Raw genomic sequence first — 27601 nt, 5'->3', positions numbered from 1 at the left:
TACATTTTTTCCAGATAGTACCACTCTACATGTCAGCTTCGTTATATAGTATGGCTATGACAAACTTTATGCACGCAGGAATGTGTTTCTACCTCCAGGATCAACTAAAAAGAGAAAACAGTAATTAAAATAAAGTATTTATCCAAAACTGAGATGTTGCTAAACATCAGGAACAGGAAGCGTTGCTGCAAAACTAGGATCAACTGAAATTGCTGATTCAATGCTTTACTATTGAAAGGAGAAGTGAAAAAGAAGAAACCGGTACATTTATATCACGACCCTCAGGTCCCACTCTCTTCGATTAAAGAGCCAAGAAAGTGTTGGAGGGTTTTTTTAAACAGCAATTTAATACTAAGTTGCTCAAGTAAATGCATCCAAACCAAGCTATTCAAAACACAGGGGACTGTTTGCTTAGGAAGCTTTGGTTTCTAAATGCAGGCAAGAGAATGTAGATAATGCAATTTGAGATTTCAAAAAGTTTAAGATCATCCTTCAGATTTTTATGTGGGAATGTGATTGCTTTTGAAACCGTAATTTCATTCCATGGGAAAAGTGATAGGGACAATCTTTATCATCATTTGTCTATGCTACTGGAATGGGAACACATGCAAAAACAATGCAGCAGGTAACACAAGCCTTATCTTGTTTGATATGATAGCACCAAAGTTTTAAATTTTGGCATAGTATCTTTTTCTTCCTTAAGAAAGTACAGTAGACAAAATAACTAATATGCCACCTAAACCATCATTTTGCAAACAGCACCACATTACATGTATGTTAAAAAACCAAAATTTCCAGGCTATTTTTCTGCAGCAAGACCAGACGCCTAACATAGGAGCTAATTAAAGAAATGGACGAAATCAGATGTGCATGGAATTGGATAGATATCGTGTATTGTAAATTTAAAGATACAAACATTGACTATGAAACTTGCTTTAGGTAAACCCAATTAGTCATACTTTTCTTAAGTATACATAAACAGGTAGCCTACAGAAGATGAACAAAGAATAACCCAGTTTCTAAATATTGTGATGTGCATGGCAGTAAAAACCATACAGCAGGGCAAATTCTCAAGGACTTTGTTTTAAGCTCACAACTTCAATCCTTATCACAGAATATTGCAAATATTGTCTCTGTTTTAAATAAAAGTTATGCTTTATTTCTAATACACAAGAGAAATGAATTAACTATACTAATAAAATTTGATCTACATTCTACATCCTTGAACCATCTTCCCCAGCCAGATAGTTGTCTACTGAAACCAAGAGATAGAATTTATACGTAACTACACAACAAAGTCCTAATTTTATAATTTTAGAAAGGTTTGGCAACATGTTGATCACGGTAAGCTATTGGCTTACTCTACCAATGTCTAAGGTTTTATACATTTATTCAAGTCACACTTTTTAAAGCATAAAGGCTAATGAGATCATAAGTAAGTGTGATTCCATAGCAGGAATGACCTGAAATAGACCTCACTGTACTTCCAATGGCCTGATGTCAACTATTATTAAACTACAGGTTTTACAAAGTCTTCCACTAGACGTCTAGAGTTAAGCCAGAAGTTTTGGCTGTAATACAGGCAGTGATGAAAAACATATGAGTGGTAACAAGTCGTCTTAATATCATTCTTCAGTACTAAGATGGGCTAATCTGAAGCAGCACTTTACTCTGCTATCACCCACGGTGCCAGGAGGATCAAGAAGTTTGGGAGTGGAATTTTTATTTATATTTACTTTCCATTTCACAGAGCTCAGCCTAACTTCCTTTCTCTCTCTCTCTCTTTTTTTTTTTTTTTTTAATATTAAATAACTGGACATAAAGATCTCAGGTGGATTATCACAGTGCTTCCAGAAGAACAATCAAACTTGCAAGGTATGTCCAGTTTGAATATCTATTCTATATAAATAGCAATAAAGAATTAAGCAACAGGTTGTCAGTCACTATGTGCAGATTAATAATGTCAGGTAATTTGGAGTTAGAAGTACCACTTTTTATGGAACATTTGAAAATCTACTTTGCAGCTGAAATAATTCTGTATTTACTACATCTGAGCTGCAAAGCAAAGAAAAAAAGCTACAGTGAATTATTTAACTACTAAAGACAGACTTGTCAGAAAGACTTAACAACTGACAATAAAGTTTTTTTCCTCAGTTATTACAATCTATGAAAATCTATGCTACAATTATAGCAGTTCTTATAGTTACAATTCAGTGTTACCTTTCTGTAACTTGGTATTCAATTTGGATTTTTTTTTTAAAGTAGATATCAGCAAAGTAATTAAAAACGACACATGAAATAGTGAACTGTAGATGAGCTACAACCTAAAAACACTCACAGATCGTATTCAGTAACACGAGTCAAACAGTTTTCCATAAAAAGTAAATACTCTCTAAATATGACTTATTTTGTAAACATGCTATTCATCATTATACTACATTACTTCAACATTGGACTATTTCTCAAGACAGAATCATTTCTTCAGTAATCTTACTGACCAAAAAAATTTCCTCCTGTTTTTCTTAAGCAATTTAAATACATCAGTAGAGTAGACAAGGAGTTAAACATAAACTCCTTTTACTTCTGGAATGGGACAATGACTAATAGAACCAGAACTATTTTTAAACATAGCTTTCAAAACAGCTATGGTCTTGCCTTTCTTTGGACAAAATCTGTGCACAGCGCAATGATTTGTGTTATTAATGAACACAGGGATTTTTCTTTGCCTCTGTAAAGACCACCACTGTGTCATTTAAACATTTCCTTTTCAGAAACAATGCCATCGGAAATTTGCCTCCATAGACTGGTAACAGAAGTGATTTCTAAATATAATTTAGAGTCTTTTTAAGTCTTAAAACTTTACCTGTTAACTCCTTCAGTGTCATAACTGGTAAGACAACAAAGACCGCATGCTGCAGGACTGGCATGCAACTGCAAGGAATCCAGACATTTCTTTTTTAATGCACACATCCCATATTAACAACATAACTCCTATCCTCACAGAAAGTATTTTTCTTCCCATAATTCATGTTTAGAATTTTCATGTCACAGAACTATTGCACACTTACGTGGAAATTTTCCACACAATCTCTGAAACTTTTAAATCATATTAACATACTGTGACATCACCTGCATTTAATTAGTTATGAATGATAAGTATTATCCTAAACTAATAGCATTAAAAGTTCCTAACTTCCATGTGTTGTTTGGCAAGAGTTTTGGTAAAGATCACCACATTAGTGAAAATAAGTATGTCCCAAACAATTAGTACAGTGATTTTGGTATTGTTTCATACTTCAGGAAAGAAAGTGAGCCTTACAGCATCTCTACATATAAAGTGTACTCTCCACATTCAATGACCTCACTTTGGGGTGGTTAGTGTTCCAGCTAAAAGGTGCTATTCAGAAGCTTTTTGTCCTGAAGGGTAAGTATAATTGCTATGAAGAAGTACATGAGCCTTCCTTGAATTTGCTACACTCTTTCTCAAACCCATCTTCAATGTTCCGGTCTGTAAAAATGTGAATGGACAAGGCCAGACTTTGTCCAAGCAACAATCGTTTGTTCAGGGTCTTATTAAGCAGAACACCTGAGCCTGTCTAACAGCTTGCATATGTCAAGAATGGCTGTCCCACCTCTTCTCCTTCCTTCTCTTTCCATTTAACATTCCGTCCCCCTAAACCAGGCTGTTCCACCCATTCCTTTGTGCTGGCTCTGATACTCAGACTGATTCAGTTTGTTCAGCTGGAAAGAATGTATTGGGTTTTTTTCCTCGCTCACATCAGTTTTATGCTGGTTTAGTGAGTTCAATCAGCTCAGCAAACAGCCTGAGTAGAAGAGCTGGTATGAGAGAACTGGAAGTACATACCTAGGAGCAGAACCAGCCTCAAGTGGCAGCAGTGAACCATTAGTAGAGCTGTATTAATGAACTGTATTTTCTGAAAAAATTAATGAAATATTTCATAAAATTGTCATGATAAAATAATTAAAGTATTTCCAGAAAGATCACTAGAATCTTGGACTTTAGGGTTTCATTTTCTTTTAGTTCTCTTACTCTTGAAGTTTAAGCATGCAAAAAGTTTGTATAAGTTCTTTTTCATGACCTGCAGAGTCAGAGCATTTCTACAGAGACATATCAACACCTATTAACTGGGAAACTCAAAACCTCAGCCAGGAAAAAAAAATAAAAACCTCCATAAAATCCAGTTCTTTGGCCAATGCAAACCTGGAGTCAAACTTGACTGTCACCCCTAACTACAAAGCTAATTAGCCATAAGGATTTCCTAATGGCAAAATGGGAAGATGAAGTGAGGGCTTTTTCTCTTTCATTTAAAAAAAAAAAAAAAAGTATCACAACTCATGCTTCTTTCTGTATATGGACTTGTTTTCAAGAGATTTAACTCACAGGACTAATATACGTCATCAATGACATATTTCAATACTATGTTTCTAGAACTGTTAACAATGCATGTTTTTCAAGAGTTCAAACTGGCCACTACTCCAATCACAGCCTCAACCTTTTCATAGGTCAAAATCATAATTAGTTTTTTGAATATCTGAAAGGAAATATGCAATCCATTTGCTACAGGTGCAAGTGTGAAAACAGATTTTTAAATTGTTTCATAAGACAAGTTCCTAGCACCAGATCCAGAAAAGCATTTCAGGAACGTATGTGAAAGATTATCTTTAGATACAGTAAAACTATACCTCCAGTGCCTACCACAAATAGAAGTCAGCCGGGACTTGGAAACTAGATGTCCCAAGACAGGATACATGCTACAACACTTGATATCCTACATGCAGAAATTGTACAACACCACTGAATAAAGCACAGAGTGTTTTGTCACTTAATACCTAAGTAGCCAGGGGAAGACCAGCCTGAGTGCCCATCTGTGAAAACCCAGCCATTAAAGCACTTGTCCAAGAATAAGGAGAACTCGGAAGTCTGAAAGGCTTCAAACTCCTCATCTACTAATTAATGGTATGACTAAAGTATTGAGCATTTTGACTGTTTTGCTGAAGGTGAAACACAACATTGAAAGAGCCAAATATTGCAAATGGGTACAGCCAGACATGACCACAATTCTCACCAAAGAAACAAATGTAGGTTCCACATCTTGTTCCCAGCACTGTTTATATTCAAACACTCTTTCAAGAAAACACATTGTATAGGATTGCAAGTACAACTGTAAAATTCTTTCTAGGAGCATTGAAAGAGAACATTATTTTGAACACAAAGGAAAATATATGGGAAAAATATATGTGAAGATTCTTTTAAGAGATTGTTAGATCATTAAAAGATACACACACTACTCAAATGAGCATGCAACTGGAAGATTATAATAAATATTAAACTTACTTATGTGATGCATACCTGCAAGATACATAGTATATTGTGCTTCTGTTCTCAGACACATATTTGCGAGAAAGGAGTCACTGCATTCTTTTCGAAGGGGTGAGTTTTAAGAAATCTAAATAGTGTTAGCTTTTTTTCTTTTTATATACCCTGAAACATACACAGTTACAGTAGTAGCAATGTATGTAATACACAGCATTTTAATGCTGTAAGAATCATATACAAGAAACATTAAAATGACCTTGTACAGAGAAAAAGCATTACAAACAAAAACTCAGAATTTTGAATAAGCCAAGTCGATACCCTTATACGAACCAGTGCACTCCTCCTCCTGTGATTGAGGACCAATGACAAAATGTCTACATAAAGACACTTTTCAGCTATAAACAGATCAGCAAACATTTAATTAGGTGATCAAACAAGAATTTACATCTGTTTAGTCTTTCCCTAAAGAGGTCTATGATAGTCTAAATAGAAACATTTTTATAAACAGGATATGCATAATAGAATGCACAGCAGCCCCTCTTGGTTTGCACAGCATACTGTAGGATCCAGATGACTTCCGGAATTGGGCTTTGGAGGGAACAATGTAGAGCTAAGGGCTGAATTTACAGTCTTTTCTCACAGAGTTGCAAGACACCCTGTGGCAGTTCTTACTATCTCCATTTCCCCTTGTGTCTAGTTTTATAGGAGTCAATAAAATCATCTTTAGAATAGAGTATGTAGAAAATATGTAAGGGTTTTGACCTGTGGATCATCATTACTCAGGTAACACAGTATATTGTAGGACTGGACTACTTGTTTTCCCAGTCAGGTGTGGCTAAAAGAAATCTGGTAAAATTAGAACTCAGAGAAGCAGAATAAAATTGAATGAACAGCTGCAGTAAGACAGAATCTGCCATGTTTTTCTAAAGACAAATCTACTTTTTAAGTCCTTCGTAACTTGTGTATTCTTCTCAATAACATCAGGAAAAAATAATTGTAGCTATCTGACATGGGGTTTTCTGCTTTGAAGGTACACTAACTGATCCAACATCTTTCTGTCTTCTAGACCGAAGGACCTTCGATTACACAAGAAAGATACTTTCAAGTTAAAGGTAATCTAGAAAGCTGCTGGGTTTCATGGCATTAAATTCAACCACAGCGCATTTTCATCTCCTATCAGCTGGCTGCCTAGCTATCACGTACAGGCCCTATGATGACAAAAATAGGTTAAAAACCCCCCCCATGTTTATTGAGAAAATATGCACACAAAAGTACTGGCTTCCAGCTTTTTTCTGCATGTAATTTAAGTTACTGATTTCAAATGACAGAGATTCATAACTTGCAAGCCCTTGTCAGAGAAAAGAGCCCTCAACAAATAAAAGTCAATACTAATGTGCTTGCATACAGAGGTGAACTTCTATCAACAGCAGTAATAAACGAATGACTGGAATATGGGAAAAGCTGTTGTCAGGACTGAAAACTCTATTTTTCCAGATTAGAAGAAGGAGAGTTTAATTAGAAGTGTTCAGGGAGCAGAATAACAAGTGCTTATGGATTATCCTGATGAGTGCATTTCATGCATTGCTGATGAAGTATTTCCCGATTTTCTGGATACAAGCAATGCGCATATGCTCACGTATCCCATTAAAAATATTTTTTCATCAAGAATGAATAAAATAAATCCAATTCCAAGTCCTGGTAAAATTTACTACAAAAATTACACTTCAAAGCTTGAAGCAAATGATGATACTATTTTTTAAACTCAGATAAAAAAGTTTGATATAAGATTAGTATCTAATGAATTTCACTTAAAATAATTTTTAATGTTATAATATATAAATTTATAACAATATTTTTATTTAAAATACTTTTTATATTTTTCATCCTTCATACACTAATTAAACCTTAATATTCATAACAGACCATTTTTCAGGACCACAGACTGTAGCAGTGAGTGAAATAAATAGTTCAATAGCTTTATTTGCTGTTTTACATTCACCGATTCTTGTGTTTGGGTTTGTTTGTTTTACTTTCCTCTTCAAGATTGGCTATCCTGATTAAGAAGATATGAAAGAATACACGCTCCTTCTCTTCTTGGCTTTGTGCTCTGCCAAACCTCTCATTGGTCCTTCATATTTTACACTAAAGAATATGATGCTCCAAGATATGGAAGAAGATGATGATGATTATGATGACGACAACTCTCTATTCCCAACCACTGAACCAATTATACCACTAATTCCTTTTGATCTATTCCCAGTATGCCCCTTTGGATGCCAATGCTATGTGAGAGTTGTCCATTGCTCTGACCTAGGTAAGAATGAATTTGTGTGTCTGTTCTCCACTGGACTCCCCTTTGGAGGATTTGCCTTTTAAAAAGATGAATTCTACAGCTCCATAAATTGGACACTTTCACATATTCCTGTAGTAGTCATTTTCAAAAGGAGCTTACATTTTTTCAATTAGGCTTACAAACCATATCCAATTCATGTCCAGCAACTAATTTGTGTCCAGCACTTTTTACAACACAAATGTTTTCCCAGTTCATGTGCATCAGTTTAAAAAATTAATAAGCTGCTATAGCCACCTTCCATTAGCAATGACTTCTATCTGTAACAACATAGAATAGAAAGGCTTTTATAATATATAACAAATAACTGTAAAACTATTTAACTGAATACTGATCGGGGTTAGTAAGTACTAAATAATCTGCAATGCTTTTTATCAACTAAGAGAAAAATTACAGAATTTGAAAACGCTTACATTTAGATTTTAGATTATACTTTCCCCTTTTTCTTTTACTTGCATGAAGTTACATCCAAACAGAGGAGCACAAAAGTTTGCTGTATCTTCTGTTTGCATTAGACAAGCTATTAGTCCCTCCAAAAAAGACTGTGGCTAAAGAAGTACTTCATTCACAACTACAAAGCAACAGGTCAAATGACAAGAAAACATAACAAAGGAAAAAGAGGCCATAAATAAACCGCAAGGAAGTTTAACATGAGCGCATAAATGGCATACAAATTATTTGCTCAGCTTAACTTCCACTAAAGTGTGCATCACTGGTAACAACATTTTAACAAAAGGCAAATCTGCTACTGTCACTGCTGCAGATACATGCTAGTCCTAAATATGAATTATTATTAATCGTGCCAATTTGAAGTAGTGTTTGTTGAAGTTTTCCCATGATTCAAGGTAATCAAAGGACTATGCTCCTGCCACTAGCACAGTGACAATGACATTTGTTCTCATCACAGCTCTGCCACCATCCTAAACTTAATCCTAGACTCCTCATGTCAGAAATATTGAGTCAATACATAAATTGCTGAGGTTTTTAAAGATGTGTCATTATTAAGGAATCAAAATGGACTTTTGCTGACAGCAATAAACTGTTTTTATTGCATCTGGTCAACAGATTGCAAACCGCTTAAAGTTCACACATAGAAAAAAACCCCCTATTAATAGACTCCATCTTTAAATAACTGTAACCTATTAATTATGGAATAAGTGTTAATAAACTGGACAAGCATTTAGCATTTGATGCATCAGCATTTCCACTGAAAAGAAAGTTACTATACCTTGCTAGTCTCTTCTGCTGATTCAGGATCTCAGATGGCATGAACTGAAGTGTTTTTGTAACTGAACAGTGAACTGGATTGGGGGATTTATATAGCTGGTAATTAAGTACTGGCAGCTGGAAGACCATCCTTTGTCCACTTTTACTAAGAATACATTTCTCAGCCCTGATGTTAACTGTACAGCTCTATAAGCAACTGTGCCAGTACAATGGATAGGGCAGTGCAGAGGTAGAAAGGAGCATTCAAGCACTGAGCAGAAATCCCTTAAAGCCACTGCAACAGCCCTGTTCCTCAATACAAAACCACAGCCCCAGATTCTCCAAGGGCTGCTTTCTGTGCTTTGCTGTTTAGCAGTTAATTTCTTTGGACTTATATACAGGCACGTGATGTTTCTGTTTATGTCACATACTTAAATAGGTTTGACATCAATACCTCGCAACATTCCACCAGATACTCGTATGATTGACCTTCAAAACAACAAAATTAAAGAGGTCAAGGAAAACGATCTCCAAGGACTCACATCACTTTATGTAAGCTTGCTATTTTCCAAGTTTGAAATCTTATTTAGCAATCTGAAATATTTTGATATTTTTAAAATACAAATGGTATTTTTTTTCTCCAATAGCATCCATAAAAATACAGTCTAACATCTGCATATTTGACTGCTCCCACACAGTAAGAAGCAAATTTCTTTGAGCTGCAAGAACTATGCTACTTTCTACAACATGCAGGAAGTGTACCGTATGTACCTCACCAAAAAGATCCTCAAGATTTCTTCAGTCCTTAGCATGCACAGGAACATTCCTTACATTTTAAAGGCTGCAAGACAAGTGCTCCTTTTCTATCTGCTTAGCTGTAAAATAGTAGAAAGAACTTAATCTCAAAGAACGATATTTTCTGAGGGTATTTTCAAAAGCACACAACAAAACCATACAACACATACACCACTGAAACTAATGTTACAAATCCAATTTACCTGAACAGAAAACAGACCAACACTGAATTACTGAAAAAGTCAGGTGTTTTACTACTATTTTTTTTAACATGCTCAAGTATGCACATAGAGACAGGCTTTAAAATAAGTAGCACTCGCAACTGATAAATCTATATATTTATAGTACACAATAATCTTTTTTTATAATGAAAGAAAGTAAGAGAGTCTCAGAGGCCTGGAAACGTAGATTTAATCTGGTTTGGAATACTTATTTCCATAAGATATTACTCTAGATCCACTAACAACAAATATTGACAATTTTTAAATTTTCATTGTAAAAATGACAAATCTGTTCCACAAGTTATAGCATATTAATGACATTCTATTCCACATTACAAAGACATGAAACACACATTAAACCAACATAAACCAAATCCTTTTCAGTCGTATTTGGTTTCTGAGCAAGAACTGAAAATTTACCGGATCTAAATGTTTATGAATGAGCTTGCTAATTATTATGGGTTAAGCTAGAATAGGAAAAATAGGAACCATATAAATTCATTGTTTGCAACAAAGTGTTTCCAATTCCCCTCGAGTGTCTCCTATCTGGGTACAGAATGGTCTTACCAGCAAGTTAAGGGTAAACACACCAACTGTGGTTTATATTCAGTATAAAAGATCTACAGAAACTAACCTCCAATGACTGAGAAAGTCATGGCAATACATCAGCAATCACCACATTATATATGAGAGTCACCACTTAATTATGTGGTAACTGAAAACTCTGAGCTGTTTTGATTTTTCTCATTAGTTAATTTGTGGCAAGGCAGAACATAATTTTTACTGAAAGCAAAGTTTACTTTGTAGAACTTGTCTAAGTACAAGTCTACTTAGCAAAGGCACAGATGGCAACTTGGATTAAGAAGGAGCATTTCCTGTTTATTTCCTTAAGCTATCCTCATTTTTTTTTTTGGGGGGGGGGGGGGGGGGGGGGGGCAGGAATTAATTCTGTTTTGCTCTACTTTTCTTTCCACAATTCCAGACGACTTACCAACAGCTCAAAGAAGTAAAAAAGGAACAAAAATTAATAGTCTAGGTATGGAAATGCAGAGATGTGATTTGACATGCAAAATAATGTCAGATAACTCATATTTTGTTGTCTGTAGTAACTCATCACAAGTTCTCTGATAACACATATCAACCAAGTGAAAAAACTGTCCCCAAAAAGCACTAGTGCACTGTACAGAAGAGAGGCTTAAATTCACAGCAGTTGAAAAGTTCCGGCAAATAAGATATAAATTCATATGTGCATCAGTCATATACAGACATTAACTTTTAAGAAATTCAGATTAAAAACGTGACTTTTATTTTGCAGCATTATGCTGAAATAAAAGATGAAATTCTGACTTTTGAGAATTTCTCTGCATTAAGGAACAACAACGTAATAAAAGAATATGTCCCCCATACAACCCCACAAAATATAAGAAGACAAACACATTGCTTTGCAAATTCTTCTCATTATCCATTGGCACCTTGTCAGCTCTGACTAGTTTTTCTCTACCTTCTAGTTGATGCTCCAGCTTCCAGGTTCTTATTTGTTTTTCACAATCAATTGAAATGCCTGAAGTATATACAAAGTGCTAAAGTTTGGTATGATAGAAAAATAAAAAATTTCAAATACTTAATTGTTAAATTGTATATCAAATTCATTACTTAAAATTCAAAATCATAACATTCATGTATAAAGAAATTTTCTTTGTACTGCTCTTCCTATCTCTCATAGGCACTGGCTTTGAACAACAACAAAATATCCAAGATTCATCCAAAAGCCTTTCAACCAACAAAGAAGCTACGACGACTGTATTTGTCCCATAACCAGCTAACTGAGATTCCAACAAATCTACCACAAACTTTAGCAGAGCTCAGAATTCATGCTAATAAGGTTAAGAAAATCCACAAGGACGTATTTAAAGGAATGAAGTCTCTACATGTTTTAGGTAAGTGCAATTAAGTAGAAAAGAAAATGTCTTTATCAAAAATGTAACATATTATAATTTTCATTCAAACATTTCCCTAATGTGCAATTTCCTCTTAAAGAGATATCCATGCTGTGGAAACTATTTTTCACAATTTAATTTCTATGTGAAGTTGCTACATAGGTCAAGTTTCTGGTAACCCTGCAAGCCAAGTTAAGACAGCCTTTATTCGCTAAAAGCTGTGACTTCTACCCCTCTGAATAAGTAATCAAAGCTAAACATTAATTAATGCTTAGAACATCTGAAGTCATAAATAAAATGAAATCAGCTGTTTATAACTTAGTCTAACATACACAAAATTCCTATGCCATAAATACTTTTTTCTTTTCCCTTGGACAGAAATGAGTGCAAATCCTCTTAACAATGATGGAATAGAGCCAGGGGCTTTTGAAGGAGTAAATATCTATCATATAAGAATTGCAGAAGCTAAATTAACTTCAATTCCTAAAGGTATGTTTTGTTTTATCTTTTCTACTTTACCTATACTCCTAAATAAAATGCTTTAACATCTATATGATTATTAAAATGGTCATAAATTCTGTTTTGTATTGTTCATTACTACCAAACCACCTCCTACCTTATTTTTCTTTTTGTACTTAGTATCCAATTCTACATCCCAAAAGCGTGCATGGACGTGCACACATGCACACACACATAGTGCGCACACACACATAGTGCGCGCACTCTCAGTCTCCAGCCCCATCTCCTGCCTTCTCCCTGTCAGGAGGTCCACTCCTCTCAGAATCATCCAGAGACTCCTCTCAGGAGAAACAATGTGAAGAAAATCGTAATAATATGTCACTCCATATCTGTCACACCTGCCTCTCAAAAATCCTTGCAAAGAAAGAATAACCCCCCCCGATATTTGATCTGGGTCCTAAGGGATACAGAATTCCCACTTTCTTTACACATTTAAAATGAAACCCCCAAAGTTCTAACTTGAATTTTGAATGTTTCAAGTGATTCTGTAGCTCAAATATGCTCTGCAACATAACCACTTGAATGCAAAAACCAATACAGCATTTTATACATCTTTTGATGGGGTTTTGCTAAGTAAAATTTAATATATTTTAATTAAATTCAACATAACATACCTCAAGATTAAATCACTCCTTCATATAAAACAATTAACTTGTGATTTGGAGGTAGCAATAAATTAAAACACTAACTTTACAAATCACTGACCTCCATACACAAAAGAGTAGCACGAAGGAACTCAGTACAACACTATCTTCATTTTCTGTAGGTCAATGTAGTATTTAACCAAATTCTCATGATTTTCAACTGCTCAAAACTACTAGCTGAGAGAAAAAGGGGGGAAACAAAGCATAATACCATATGTTATGTCATTTATTAACTTACAGGGAAACTAAATGTTGGCCCCTAAGATACTTATTTCTGGATCAGTCAGATAAAGAACTTGATTCTTATTAAATTTAATCTCTTCTTGTAGACAGATATATATGCAAAAGCATCCCTGTAGAAGAGAACACTAAAAAAAAAAGCCCAACAACAAACAAAACCAACTCACCCCAATTGTTCAGATAATTTTAAGATAAGAAACTATCTGGCTGCCTATGGTAATGCTCCCCAACACAAAAAAAAGACATTCTTCTAGTATTATCATCATACCATCTCCTGTCACTTATCACAAAAATAACAAAAAAACCAAACTGTAAAATGATTCAGATTTTGTCTTTGTTATAGAGAAATCTCCTATAAAAAAACACAGCATGAGGTCTAATTTGTGGTGTCAAATACATAAACAAATCATAAACAAACAGGATTTCATGGTGAATATATTCTACACAAATGGAAACTAAGTTTGTAGATCTTTCTATCTGCAAATGTTACAATAACACAAAAAGATTAAAAAAATACCACTTATAAAATGCACTTAAAATCTAAAATGGACAGATGGGTAGTCTTCCCTCTTAATATTCTAACTCAGACATAAGCAACACCCGGTGGAATTGTAAACTGGAATGTAAACTGGAAAAAAGCCCAAACAAACAAACACCAAAGCATGTCAACTGGCATAAAGACAGGCTGTAAAGCATACAACTTTTCTTCAGTATTGTAATGCTACAACAAATAGCAATGGGAGTAGTGCTCTCCCAAGCCATATTAGTAACAAAAACATGTGGTTTGTCTTGCTTGGTGTCAGGGTGCCATCTAGACAGATGCTAGTAAAACTGAACATAAGATCAGCAAATAGAAATTCAAACTTGTGACTGTTTTTCTCTGCCTTCACTAGAAGGATATTGTAAAAAAGATTCTCCACCTCCTGGTCCGTTCACTGCCAGTTCTGAATTGGGACTATTTGGTACCACATGAGAAAACATTCTGCAGTCAGCACGGGAACGAGCATACCAAATATCTAATTTTGCTTAAAGAATTCTGAAAGTTTTCCTCCCAAATCACATCTTAGGAGCTATAATAGCGCAGTTATTACATCGTGTGGAAGAAAATACGTATCTACAAAAAACTGTCATTGGTTGCACAGGAGTAGGATTTTGACTACCAGCTGTTAGATAATTGCACATAACAACTTACATATTTGACAAGTTAACCAAAATCCACAAAAGCCATTATAAAAAAGCTAGCAAAATTATACCAAATTTTGGAACTCTGAAATCTTAACATTAGCATACGCGCTTTCACATCTTAATTTTTGTTTAAATTGCTTTTAAACCAAATGATGTTGATGATGTTGGTTTTTTTTTTTTTTTAAGTAACATACTTGTATCTAATACCCATTTCTTTGATGCAGACAACCCCCCCTAAGATTCTTCACCCAATCCTAAACACAAAGGAAAGCAGCTGTTTGGAACATAATAAATATTCCAACAAAAATAAGTTGGCTTATTTTTCTTACACTGTGCATTTGTTTTTCATCAGAACTGCCCTCCAGTCTACTAGAACTTCATTTAGATGACAATAAGATCACAACAATCGAACTTGAAGATTTTATCCGGTATAAAGATCTTCAAAGGTAAAATTCCCATGCAGAAGGATTTTATTTGATAAAAGGTCATACCTGGCAGGATCTCTTATTTGATACTTTTCTTGTTAATGGGAGAAAAGAGAATTACAAATTTTAAGTGTTTTAGTGAGAACTGCTGTAAATTAGACCAAACTTTAAAAAAAATCAAACCACCAAAAAAATAAACCCCAAACATCACCCTTGTTAATACATGCCTTGCCTACAGTTCGCAGTAGAAATGTATGTTAAGAACAGCATCTGATTACAAAATGTAATCATTATAAATTCTTACCTCCTGGCACCTGGGTGCTGTGTAACATAGTGTGGCTTTTATATAATATCTCTTAATGTGCTAGTAGTAATATGCTTCAATTAAGCATTGCATTTATTTCTCATACTCAGAATATATGAACCTTTGTGGTCACATTATTTGTCAACAGTATTCAGTATTTTTCTCTAGCCTGTTCCCTACCAGGCCCAGGCATTTTAACTCCTTGGTCACTCATCTCACAAGTCACCACCCAAAATGAGGTATACAGTAACATCAACTGATTTTTATTTTAGGAAGAGAATGACTTTCTTGCAACTAAATTTATAGGATTTAAGAGTCATAATAGCTTTTCAATTCTACAGAAGGCCTAAGTGTACTGGAAAGAAACACTCCATACACACCCCAAAGAAAAATACAAAAGGATGGCATGAAAAGGGAAATTTGAGACGTCTTTATATAAACACATGGGAAAACTGGTAAATTATAAGAGAACATAAATTCACCTCCTGAAAACCAGCCTGAGAGGAATACTGTAGCTGGTAAAGGAAACAACTTGATAACGGTTTCCAAACATGATGGGCTTTAAGAAAAAAATGCATGTTTCTGAGGAATGTATCACTGATGTAGGACAAAAGAAGGAAGTTCTTTCTGTAAAGCTCAGTCAAGTACTCTGAAAATATGGCTGAGCAGCACTGAATTTTTGATTTGGTAATAGAAACTACTATCAAAGAGGAACTACTGAACTGCATTTAGATACCAACTTCAGTTTCTGAAGAAATTAAGAAAGGACAAAAAGGGGATTGCAGGATGCGTGGAAAGAGGAACTCCAAATTGACCTTCTGAATTACCTTCCTAGCAATGCAGGCTGAAGTCTTATAGGAAAAAATCTAACTAAGGCCTAAATTAAGGAAAATGTGGAAGTAGGAAAGAAAGTAGTCCTGCTTATTTTTAAAATACAAAGTTTTTGACTAACTTATATATATATAACTGTTTCTTTGCAAGACTTGCTCTTCTTTGGCTATTTATTGGAACAACACTTTTTACTACTCTAAGTATACTTTGTAACTATGCTACTTGATAAAAGGGCATGATTTCTTTTAAAAGCAAATTGGTTGATGTTTATCATTTTAACTCTTGCCACTAAAAGTAGAAAAACTGCATGCAAAACTGGACAATTGCTCACATCAGGCTAGCTGCTGTCCTTTAAGTGGAGATTAAATTAAGAAAAAAATACTTGTTGGATCAATGGTAGTTTTTTTCTATCAGAGATAAGATTTCATCATCTTACCCCAGTTCCTTTTTCCTTATGTCTACTCCTGTGTATTTCAAACTTTAAAAAAAAAGTATGCTCTTCAATGCTGTTGTGAATGCTAATTAATCTTTAATTAAAGCTTCCTTGTACTATTTCTAGGCTAGGCCTTGGGAATAATAAAATCAAAGATGTGGAAAATGGAAGTTTTGCCAACATACCAAGCATACGCGAAATCCATCTTGAAAAAAATAAACTCAAGAAAGTTCCTCCTGGATTACCCGAACTGAAATATCTGCAGGTCATATACTAACTTAATAGAAAACTTTGGTAGTTATGAGTTGTTTGACTTTCACACTGTCATAGTGATTAGGACATAATTAAAATGCATGATTAACTGTCACATATATTTTGACATGACTCATACTAGGAAATCCTGAAATCAGGTATATACTTGAAGAAATAAACAAGATCAAACAGCAGGAACACTTCTGGGGGTGGGGCAGAAACAACATGCTACACCCAGAAAATGTTTTCAAAAAGTTTGTATTATAGTTTCCATATTAGCAAGCCAGCGTGGAAATTTTTCCATTCCTATGCTGAAAAGCCTTAAATCCAAAGAAAATTATTTGAGGCTGAAATGATGAGATAAGATTTTAAAATTTGTATTTAGAACTAGATAAATTCTGTGATAAGATGACCTCAAAACAAATGAATAGATGACAGAGCGCATGATAAGCTATTTGGTAAAAGCTTTTACCTCTGAACTTCATTTCTTTCCGCTTCTCATTTCACTTCCAATTAAAGGAAAATCTTCTACGATATATTTAAAAACAAACAAACAAACATCAACTTACAATGTAATGTAAAAATAGATATAGAAACAAAAGAATTCTTTTGTCAATGTACATTATATTACTTAAATTCTAAACTCTACTATCACAAGCCTCCTCTCCCTGCTGTTTTTTTTTTACTAATTTAAGCTACATCTGTATTAGACTGATCTGTTCCTATAACCATACAAACAAACCTCTCCTAATATCAACTTTTCTAGAGACTACTTTTTAAAATTTATTAAATCACTTAAAATTTGCATTATGCAAGAATATAATACTGCACCAGTATAATTCTTACTATAAGAGAATATAAAATTGCATTTTAGGAAAAAGTTCCATAAGAAGAGAGTCCAATTTTTCTGACAACACACTGATAAAATACCATATAACTTCTTGGGGGGGGAGAGAGTGTGGCAGAAGGGAGACATTTTTTAAAGATTCAACACAAATTTTTAATTCCTGTTACTATTAAGGTCTGCATCCAACTGACTGTATAGAAAACCTCAGTTATCTATATGCCAATGAATGTTTGGATATTTTTTCCATTTACATACTAATTACTATATTTTGCTCTTTCTTCTTGCTGCAGGTAGTCTTCCTTCATTCTAATCATATTGCAAAACTGGGAGTGAATGATTTCTGTCCAACAGGAGGAAGAAAGAAGAAAGCGTTATACAGTGGCATAAGCCTCTTCAATAATCCTGTAAAGTATTGGGAGGTTCAGCCTTCAACTTTCCGTTGCATTTTAGCCAGAAACAGCGTGCAACTTGGAAATTTCCTCAAATGATACTGAAGTTGGTAATTTCAAAAAACAACTTGTCCAAATCAGTTCTACAATACTTGAAATCTGCAGAAAAATGCCAATTTTACACTATTTAATCAGTTTACAAAGTATTTACTATTTCAGACATAATTAATTAGGAACAATATGTTAGTAGGATCCATTGTATTATTTGACAATGTTCAACCTACATTTGAATAATTTAAACAAAAGCCTTTGTATCTTACGGAAGGACTCTTGGAAGTGCAACTGGAAACTGTATTTGATGTTTCCTATTATAGATGTTAAATTCTTTACTTAAATCACATAGTTTGGACATATTCTTTCTTTCAAATAAATTCTAAAAATCAAGCGGAAGTGACTTTTTCCACAGTAAGGACCTTTTCCTCTGCCAAAAAGTGTTGTATGAAAAGTTGCAAAGAAAAAAAAAAAAATCAGACTTCAAGGACAACTTCTTCTGCCATTTTTTATAATGAGCAAAGATGCAATAAAAAGGTACGGTATTGCAAGGTCTTTCCTCTCTAAACTAGAACATATTTTTATAATCTATTAAGTGAGATAAAGGTGGATTTCATATCAAGAACTAACATGCAGAAAGCCTTTAAAAGTTCTCCGTTTTTTTTTTTTTCTTGCAACTTCAAGTGGGAAATGTCCTTCAATATTGTGCTATCAATATAATTTGATGCATTCTGAACATTAAAAAGTAGGATTCAAGACTTATCATATGCTTCAAGCTTAATAGGAATGATTATTAAACTCCCTTTAGGCCAGCACAAACATTTTTTTTTTTATCTATAACAACTGTAATCGTGTTTTTCATTTAATATTTTCCTCTTTTATATTTTGACATCACACGGGTTAAGAATCCCATATTAAAAGTACCTTAAAATTGCTGAATGCAAGCAGATAGCTGGAACTCAACTGCTCTGACTTCTTACGTAGGTCAGCACATAGAATTCTCAATACTGACAGTACTGTATAAAATGGATATTTTATATATCTATTTACTGTATATTTGCTATTGGGATTCAAAATAAATTAAATAAACTTAAAGAAAACTTGCATTTGTATACTTGATTACATGATTTGTCATGTCAAAACATTCAGAGATTATAACCAAACACCCTTCTGACTCTTCTATTTTCTCTATTCTTCCTTTTTCCAAATGTACACACCTTGCAGATCATTTATCACTGCTGTTCTTCACAAAGTTAAAAATTCAACACTTTATTTGAAGCAGCTATGGGAAATGACACAGACTAGTAGTAAAAGAAAATACTACAGAGAAATCAAGCAATTCCCAATTTCTCAGCCTTTCTATCACCTCCCTAAGTACAGTAAGCAATAAGCATCAAGTCTAACATCTGATATTTTTCATCTGCTTGGTCTTTCTGTGTTTAATACTTTGTTAGCACTGCTAATGCTGTTGAGGGCCAAAACCACACAGGGAGAGGAGGGAGAACGGGCCAGGGGAGGCTTTTACTGAGGAATAGTTTTTGCAAACAGAAATTCTATAAAATACTTCAAGGCAGAATAAAAACAAAACACTAAACAAAACACAAAACCCAAAACAAATCTGCAGATCACCAAGCATCTTTCTATTCCTGGCTTCTGAAGATGTTTCTAGAGGAGTGCATTTCCTAGCAAATAACAGGGGGAAAGCACTGATCAGTACTGAAAATAGTAGTTAATGAGCATATTCTTCATCAGTTGGTCTAATTTATATCATGGACTTCTTTAGCCATCACTGTGTCATCATGCCTGAAGAGCTATGATCTCTATTTACAGACCAGTGTTAGAAGACAAGCCTGATGTATACATAGGAAAAAAAGGCAATACCTTCAGTAGATTTTTCCACTAGGGAATTAGTTACTACACTCACAGGAAACACAGAACTCTTGATGTACAGTTCATACAAGGAATGTATACCAGCTTTTACTGCAAAAGACACAGTCTGAGCCTCTCTATACGTTGCACTTTAAATCCAACAGTAACAAATCTGACAAGGCTACAGAGGGAAACAGTCAACTTCTTTAAGCCACCTCTACAAGATTTATGTGGAGCATGAAAGAATGTTGAAAAAAGCAAGAGCAGAAATAAGTAACTGAGAATGAAACAGCCTAGTTACATTAAGAATAACACACCACACAGACTACTCATTTACCCTAGAGTAAATCATCATCACAGAAAATCTTTACATTCATACGCAAGCAGGAGCACCTACTACTTCATGGTAACAGCCCAAGTGCACATTCATACCCTCTGGGAAATACCAGCCTTCCCTCAATGATAGGCTACCTGCCTTATACTACCAAACAGCTCATAACCCCATACCAGAGAGACAAAGCATTGTCAGTAACAACTAACTGTCCAAGAAGAAAGTGAAGATTTGAAATAAATGCCCATTCTTATCTAGTAACAGCTAGAAAGCTTAAGTCCTTAATGTTCCACAAAGGGTTCACTGCTTAAAGTTTACTGTCAAAAAGATAGAGGAAAGGGAAATAAAGGATGAGACAGGAAATTTGTAGGTGACCAGAGGGTAATCAAGAGCCAAAACAGATTAGAGGGACTTCCAGTGGAAAAGAGCAGTCAAGTAGCAACATAGCAGCAAAAAGAAGTTCAATCCTAAAGAAGGTTAAGAATAAAAAATGGAAGGAAAATTTTCAAATCTTTTTATCTACTTTGTAGAATACTGAATTAACAGTTTTCACCTCGAGTAAGTGGGATAAAGGTGGACTTCAATCAAACCTTCAGTTGAAAGCACAACAAAGAGCAAGTACAATGCTAATAAAAAGAAAATAATTACATTTATATGAATCGCTAGTTTAAATGTATTCTTAAACATTCATGCTATACTAGTTACACCAATTCAGCACGGACAACAAATAGAAAAGCTGCAGCTTAACTAAAAGAATAAACTCAGTGTAATATAGTCCATTATTCTACATTAATTTAGTGGTAAGGATTAAAAAGAAACATAAGAGAAAGCAAACAATTCCTTATCTAATTGAAACTTATGCAATGGACAACAGAAACGCTGCACCTGTCAAGACTAAGACATTTAAGAAGATGGACTAAGGTGTGAACACATGTAGAACAACTTCTGCTTCCTTTTGTCAGCTGACACCTCTACCACAAAGCAGGCCAGTTCAACCAAGCCACTGCTAATAAACCTACTCAGCAGTAAGGAGTAAGAGGCTCTTGGGAACAATTACCTATGTTCTCAGTAAATCTTAACTGCATTTTGCATAAGATTTCCAAACGTAACAAATGCCCACAGGTGAGTAGGTTGCCTCATGAAAAAATAAAATCCCTCTTGCTTTTGTTCAAACTGCCCTTGTTCCTAAGACTAACCGCCAGGCACATGTCTGAAAAACGGCCACTGGGCTTTTTGGTCTCCAAAGGCAAGGAGTTTTGGCTGAGGCTAGTTAACAATCCTAATAGAGACTCCAGAAAGTGTCCCTCTGCCTTGGACCTCATCGGAAACTTTCCTTGGGGCACAGCTTTAGGAGAGCAGTCCTAGTCCCTAGAAAGCATGGTTAACACCTTCTAAACCTAAGAATTCTTTACAGGTACTCTTGTAAGAGTTTAACCAAATTTTAGGTCCACTGCTGAAGTCAATATAATGGGAAAGCTTTGTGAAAGTGTAGCAAAATCCTAACAGATAGAAGACTGTATAGTCTTGATCTTATCCTTCCAAAGCCTTAAAAATTCTCTTGCCTTCTCACTTTCCTCTTTGCCATGCATTCAGACTGATAAAGTCTTTCTACAGTCAGCATACACAGATACATATAACATTCATAGAAGAAACTGCAACACTATTTTGAAGATACTACCTCCACTCTCACACTCCAAATGATTTTATCAACTGCTTAGCTTTTCATCATCTTCAAGGCAAATTCAGCTAGCTTTGAAGTTTAAAAAACTTTATCTGTGACTTAAACTACATTGGCAATTTTGCATTGAGGCAGTTAAGTATCAAATGGTTCATTCTGTCTCCTGTAACAGTTATTTTTAGAGAAAAGACAGTAATTTCCCATATCACATCACATAAATTCATAGGATGTCTGTTACGAGAAAAAAAAAGTTCAATGACCCTCCACTATTTTCAGATATCATTCTTCAGCTAGCATTTGTGGGTAATGATAACCAATAATTTACACACCTTGTATCTTTGGCATACTTTAACATAAACCCAAGTGGATGTCAATGACATACAGACATCACAATACCAAATGTGCCTTACACAGTTTCAGCAATGATTTCTGAATATGGACAGCAATGAAATTAACAGAATAAAATCTAACAAATGATAATACACTGGTGTTCAATGGTCTTTCCACAGAACAAGGCAGTTCAGTATCAGCAGATGGGGAGAAAAACTGTCAAAAAATCAACTCCATCTTTACATTCTCCACAAATGTCATGGAAAAAGGAAAGAGGGAGAAAGAGATTTGATATAAAACCTTCTGAGAGTCTTGTCTTATTACTTATTCCTTGTACAAGTAACTACATTCCTCTAACAAAAAACCTAGTATTTATTCTTTCTAAGCTTTCTGCTTTAATGGGCTTCTCTCTTCTGAAAATGTCAGGTCCCTGCAAGACAGTTAACAAATTCACCAGAGGATGGCAGCCTATTGTTACCAATAGAAAGAAAAGTAATTCTAAAGAATAAATAACAAAGACTGTAACTGCACAGTAATAGCCCAGTAAACTTCACAAATACTGATTAAGCTGAGTAGCCTGAGTACTAAAGTACTATTTGAGTACTTCTAAAGACTGAGTTCTATGCCCTGCTCTACACCATTAACTTGCCAAAGGATGAAATAACCTTATTTCTTCGAGTCTTCTCCCTTCCTCTTTCCCTAGTATCAACCTACTTAATGCAGTACTTTAAAACACAGCAATACAAAGAATCATGTAGAAGATACGCAACATTAGCAGACAAATAACAGCAAACTTAATATGACACTGAAAGTTGGAAGAATACAAAATACTATCAAATCACGATTTTAACTTGTACCGTCAGGCATGTCAAGGACACACCTCGTAAATCAAAACATACATTCAATAAAACAGGATTTCTTTCATATCCATACTGAAAAGCCAAACAAAAACAAAATTTTGAAGAATCAAACCACTTCAGTTTGAGATGTTTGTTCTGCACACAAGACACCTAATGAAGAATAGTTCTGTAAAGATGCCTACGCCATGCAACCCTCCATCTCCAATCACAAAATCCCATTCCACCTCATATCCTTAATGATATTAGTCCCAATGCAGTATCTTCTTTATTTCCTTCACAGCAATATATCCATAGGTTAGAAGTATGGGTTCAGAATCAACTACTTGGTTGTCTGCAGACTAGTGTATGAAACTCATAGATCATCTAGGTGCTTTCTCTTGCTGCTAAACAAGTTAAAGAAGGTAAAGAAGTGTTGATCCTTAGGAAAAAAAGAGTTGTGAAATCATAAAAGCATAATGAAGTATGGGCTGGATGAGCAGACAGTGAAGTGGATGGCTGAACGACAGGGAGCAGAGGGTGGCTATCTAGTGAATTCTAGTTGGAGGCTAGTAACTAGTGGTGTACCCCAGGGGTCAATATTGGCTCCAATTCTGTTCAACATCTTCATCAATGATCCTTATGATAGGGCAGATTACTCTCAGGAAGTTTGCTGATGACACAAAAGTGGAAGGATCGGCTGATACGTCAGAGGATTGTGCTGCCATACTGAGCAACCTCGACAGGCTGGACAAAGGGGCCAACAGAAACCTCATGCAGTTTGAAAAAGGGAAGCGCAAAGTCCTGTAGCTGGGGAGGAATAACCCCATGCACTGGTAAATGTTAGCCTAGCTGGAAAGCAGCTTTGCAGAAAGCAAAGTGGACAAGTTCAATGTGAGCCAGCAACATGCCCTTGCATCAAGAAAGCTAACAATATCCTGTGCTGCATTAGAAGGACAATCTCTTCATTCCCTGTGTTGTTGTCATTAAGTTACTCCATGAACAAGGAAGCTACAGAAGCCTGGATTCCTATGGATTTGAGCCTTATAAGTCTCAGGTTTTTCCAGCTTGTTTCTACCTCGCACCAATATCTCAGCATATTCTCCTACAGCTACCACCTGTTTGGTTGCCAAATGACAGAGCTAAAAGTATGCCAAGGGGTTAGTCAACACCTGTTTTGTCTTGCCACCTGGCTGCTTACTCTCAGAAGGAGAATTTATAACTGTCTTTTCCTCCGTTGCAGTACCAATTTGGAGCGCTTTCCTCTCTCCAGCTGCTATTTTTCACAAGTTTGTAGAAAGTACCTACACATTTCCCTCTATTCTGTGTGTCAAATTTGGTTATAATGGGCAATGAGGATCAAAAGATACTGGGTGAGATAAGTGACAAGGACAAAAAGTTTCCTTCCCTTAGGAAATCAGGAGATGAAAGTTTGGCTATTATAACCATAGTAGAAACTTCCAGAAAGTTTCACATCAGCAAGCATTCCATCAAGAATTCCTGCACCAGCATTTCCCAAAAGTGAGGCAAATGCCCAAGACTAGACCAGGAGAAAAAAGTATATAAACTAAGATATGCAAGTTTTTAACCATTCATATTAGTTTGGTAAAGTGGTAAGATAGTTCAGCTACCTAAAACAGGTTATGCTTATGAAATCTGATACAACTTCACTGTTATGAAACTTTTAACAAAATTTCAAAAAGCATTTACCTACATCCTAAGAAGCGATTTCTGCTTTTAAAGACAGCAATTACCACATTAAAATAAGTACCATACTTGTTCAACCATAGTTGGCTGTTTACTAATCTTATGATGTTTCTTTTCAAGTTTAAGTTAAATCTAGAAAGTTACATCTTTCAGAGCTACGTCTCTAGGTAATATTTTGATATTTACCACTAATAATGCTACAAGTAGTTGCATTCACTGAAATCTGTTGAAACAACTTCAAATATCTCAGAGAAGCCTGCCCAGTAAAGTTGAACGAAAACAAGAGGTCTCAACTTTACAAGCCTGACCTACGCCAATTTGTTCCCTCCATTCCCCAAAGTTTCTGGATATTTTCCCCTGTTGTCTTGATTTAAAAAAAAAAAAACAAAAAAAAAACCACTACTTCACAAGTGTTTGTTTTTTTAATGACAGACTAACAAGAAACAGAAAATTAGTAACATAAGCTTTTTTTCCCAATAGTTTCAAAGAAAAGAAGAAAATTTAAATGAAAATATTAGGAATACCACCAAACATCACTGCTCACTATTTCACAGTCTTAAGAGCAGATTGCTCGTTAAAATATTGCACTATTTATCCAGAAAAACTAATGTATACCACAACAGACAAAATAAACATTAATATTTCCATTGTATTTTGATCAGAATTTAACACTAGGATGACAATAAAAGCAATGGTAAACTAAAAATAATGAAATCATGATCTGAAGCCTATTTTTTTCCTCCTCTACATTTAGAATTTAAGATTGTTTCTTGGGTATTTTTTTTCCTCCTTTCTGGGGAGACTAGAGGTTTGAGAACAAAGCTGCTAATAGGAAACATATGGAAAAGCCCTGGAGTAAATGAAAATCTGACTCGAATTCCAAATGCCACGTATCACATACCACTGTCTAAAATTATCTGGTAAGATAAATCTAAGATTTACCCTGCGTAGTCAATGAATCACCTGAGATGGAAGACAGTTAAGTATATAAAATAAACAGAAAGGCTTTCACAATATTTAAAATATTTCCAAAACTAATCAATATTTTGAAACAAGGTGGGATGTTTCTCAAAGCTTGTGTTAGCCAATAAAAGATTAGCTCTAACGTAACATGCTGCCAACAGACTTGTTGCTGTTCTTCATATAAAATATGAACAGTTCTACTCAAATGAACAATGCAATTCTGGATTTAACCATTATGCTGCTATGATTGCAGTGGGAATACCATACAGCCAGGTTTTCCTATGCATGAACACTTTTTCTGTCTCAAATTCTTGTCCAGGAGAAATTTGAAGACTTATAATAAGATTTCTGGAACGGCAGCACTGTGGATGCAGTTTTGATGAGAATCCCACACATTTCCACACACAGCTAAGTCTTGCCACGAACTCCCTTTGCATAAGCAGTAAATTTAACAAGCCTGGATGCATTAGATTAGCCACATATATATAGACCATCTATGCATCTTGTGCAGTATGTTTCATATACCAGATTCATCATGCATGTACTACCCATCACCTATACAAAGGTTTCTATCAGAGTCAAGGGGAGCAATATTGAAATTAATATGCTCTCTTCACAATTACACTTGCAGTAACTGTTAAGGAGTTACCTTCTCTCATTATATTCAGAAGAAAGTTAAGCATGGAAAAAAACCTCTAGCTGACTGGCTGCAAAAGGATGTAAAATTTCCTGAGAGACAGAGCAGGAGCAAGTCACCAACACAAGCATGCACTTGCCTCTTAATTGTTCAGTCTGTGTTATTTCCAAGTGCTTTTTAGATATAAAGACCAATTAAAATATGTTCCATACAGAAGTGCTCTTCACAGAATACCTTAACTCCTTCCTTTCTCATTTGTGGAAAAGAAAATTGGCTTGCCATTCTAAAAGATAGTATTTTACCTAAATTTATATCCTATTTAGGCCACCTAGAAGAACATCCAGACACCATACTATCCTTGTTCTGTCAGCTCTCTCTTATTCTAGCTTCTTTCTATTCTACAGGATGAAAGAAGGAACAGACTGAATGAGTGACTCATGCGTCAGTAATAGGCCCTAATTTTTTAGCCTGAAGAAAGTGAAGCCACTCATGTTTTAACCTGATGAGTAGATGCTCAGATTCAGAAAGTGGTGCAATAACCTAGTATTCTGCAAGAATAATAAAAGCAACTGTCTACTCATTTCTCCAGCAGCAATGCTGTGATGCAGCATAATTATTACTTGCTCAATAAAAAATTAGTGTTTAATAGCTAGAAATTAATAATTTCATGAAAGCTTACTTAGCTTTTTGGAATGCATATTTTTCATTTATATTTTAAGCTAACAATTTCCATTTAGATGTTACCCTCCTGTAAATTATTTCCAGTATTTTCTATTTCCCCAAATACTAGATTTCACAAGACAAAGAACTTATTTAACTCCATTTATAAAATGACTAACATAGAAAAAGAAAGTCAAATAACTTTCAGAAATACAGAAGTAGTAAGTAAATATCAGTACAACAGCATAATACTTTGCCCCCATATTCCCTAACTGCGTTAACACTGTCCTATAATAACAAACACCAGAATCTTCATGTAATATGATAAATTTTGGATGAAAGAATCAGAGGACTTTTAGAAACTATGTTCCATGCAAACATCTGCCTAAATTGGGTAGTAAAGTTAATGGTTCTATGTTCTACCTGACAAATGCTGTTCCTATATAGTAGCCTGTAAATTTGGTACATTTGATATGAAGATTAAGTCTGTTGTGATGCTACACAGAAGAAAACATACCTGAAACCTCCATCTACCACTATCATAGTCAGACCCCATAAAGTACTTCCTTAAGCAACATTGCAAGAGATTCTTTATTTGTCATGTCAGGTTCACAGTTAAAAAC

At 34.9% G+C, this 27601-nt stretch overlaps 2 protein-coding genes across 8 annotated transcripts in view; one reads left to right on the top strand and one right to left on the bottom strand.

Annotated features, from left to right (window-relative positions):
• Positions 1-27601, bottom strand: part of LOC115333254 (centromere protein P) — a 166212-nt gene that overhangs the window by 78860 nt on the left and 59751 nt on the right. The window lies entirely within an intron of this gene.
• Positions 987-19417, top strand: ASPN (asporin). Of its 5 annotated transcripts, XM_029995939.2 has the most exons (10): positions 988-1875; positions 2772-2806; positions 6405-6450; positions 7382-7652; positions 9334-9446; positions 11634-11847; positions 12226-12336; positions 14788-14881; positions 16555-16693; positions 17818-19417. In XM_029995939.2, exons 4-10 carry the CDS (start codon positions 7406-7408, stop codon positions 18013-18015), a joined length of 1116 nt encoding a protein of 371 aa, XP_029851799.1. In that variant the 5' UTR covers positions 988-1875; positions 2772-2806; positions 6405-6450; positions 7382-7405; the 3' UTR covers positions 18016-19417. The 5 variants fall into 5 exon arrangements, with proteins under 5 accessions (XP_029851802.1, XP_029851799.1, XP_029851798.1 ...); XM_029995938.2 differs by lacking the exon at positions 2772-2806; XM_029995940.2 differs by lacking the exon at positions 2772-2806 and having other exon boundaries at positions 6369-6450.

Source organism: Aquila chrysaetos, chromosome 20 (genome assembly GCF_900496995.4).
Source record: "Aquila chrysaetos chrysaetos chromosome 20, bAquChr1.4, whole genome shotgun sequence".
Taxonomy (NCBI): Eukaryota; Metazoa; Chordata; class Aves; order Accipitriformes; family Accipitridae; genus Aquila; species Aquila chrysaetos.
The sequence above is the reverse complement of the archived record's forward strand: the minus strand, read 5'-3'. Positions and strand labels throughout refer to the sequence as shown.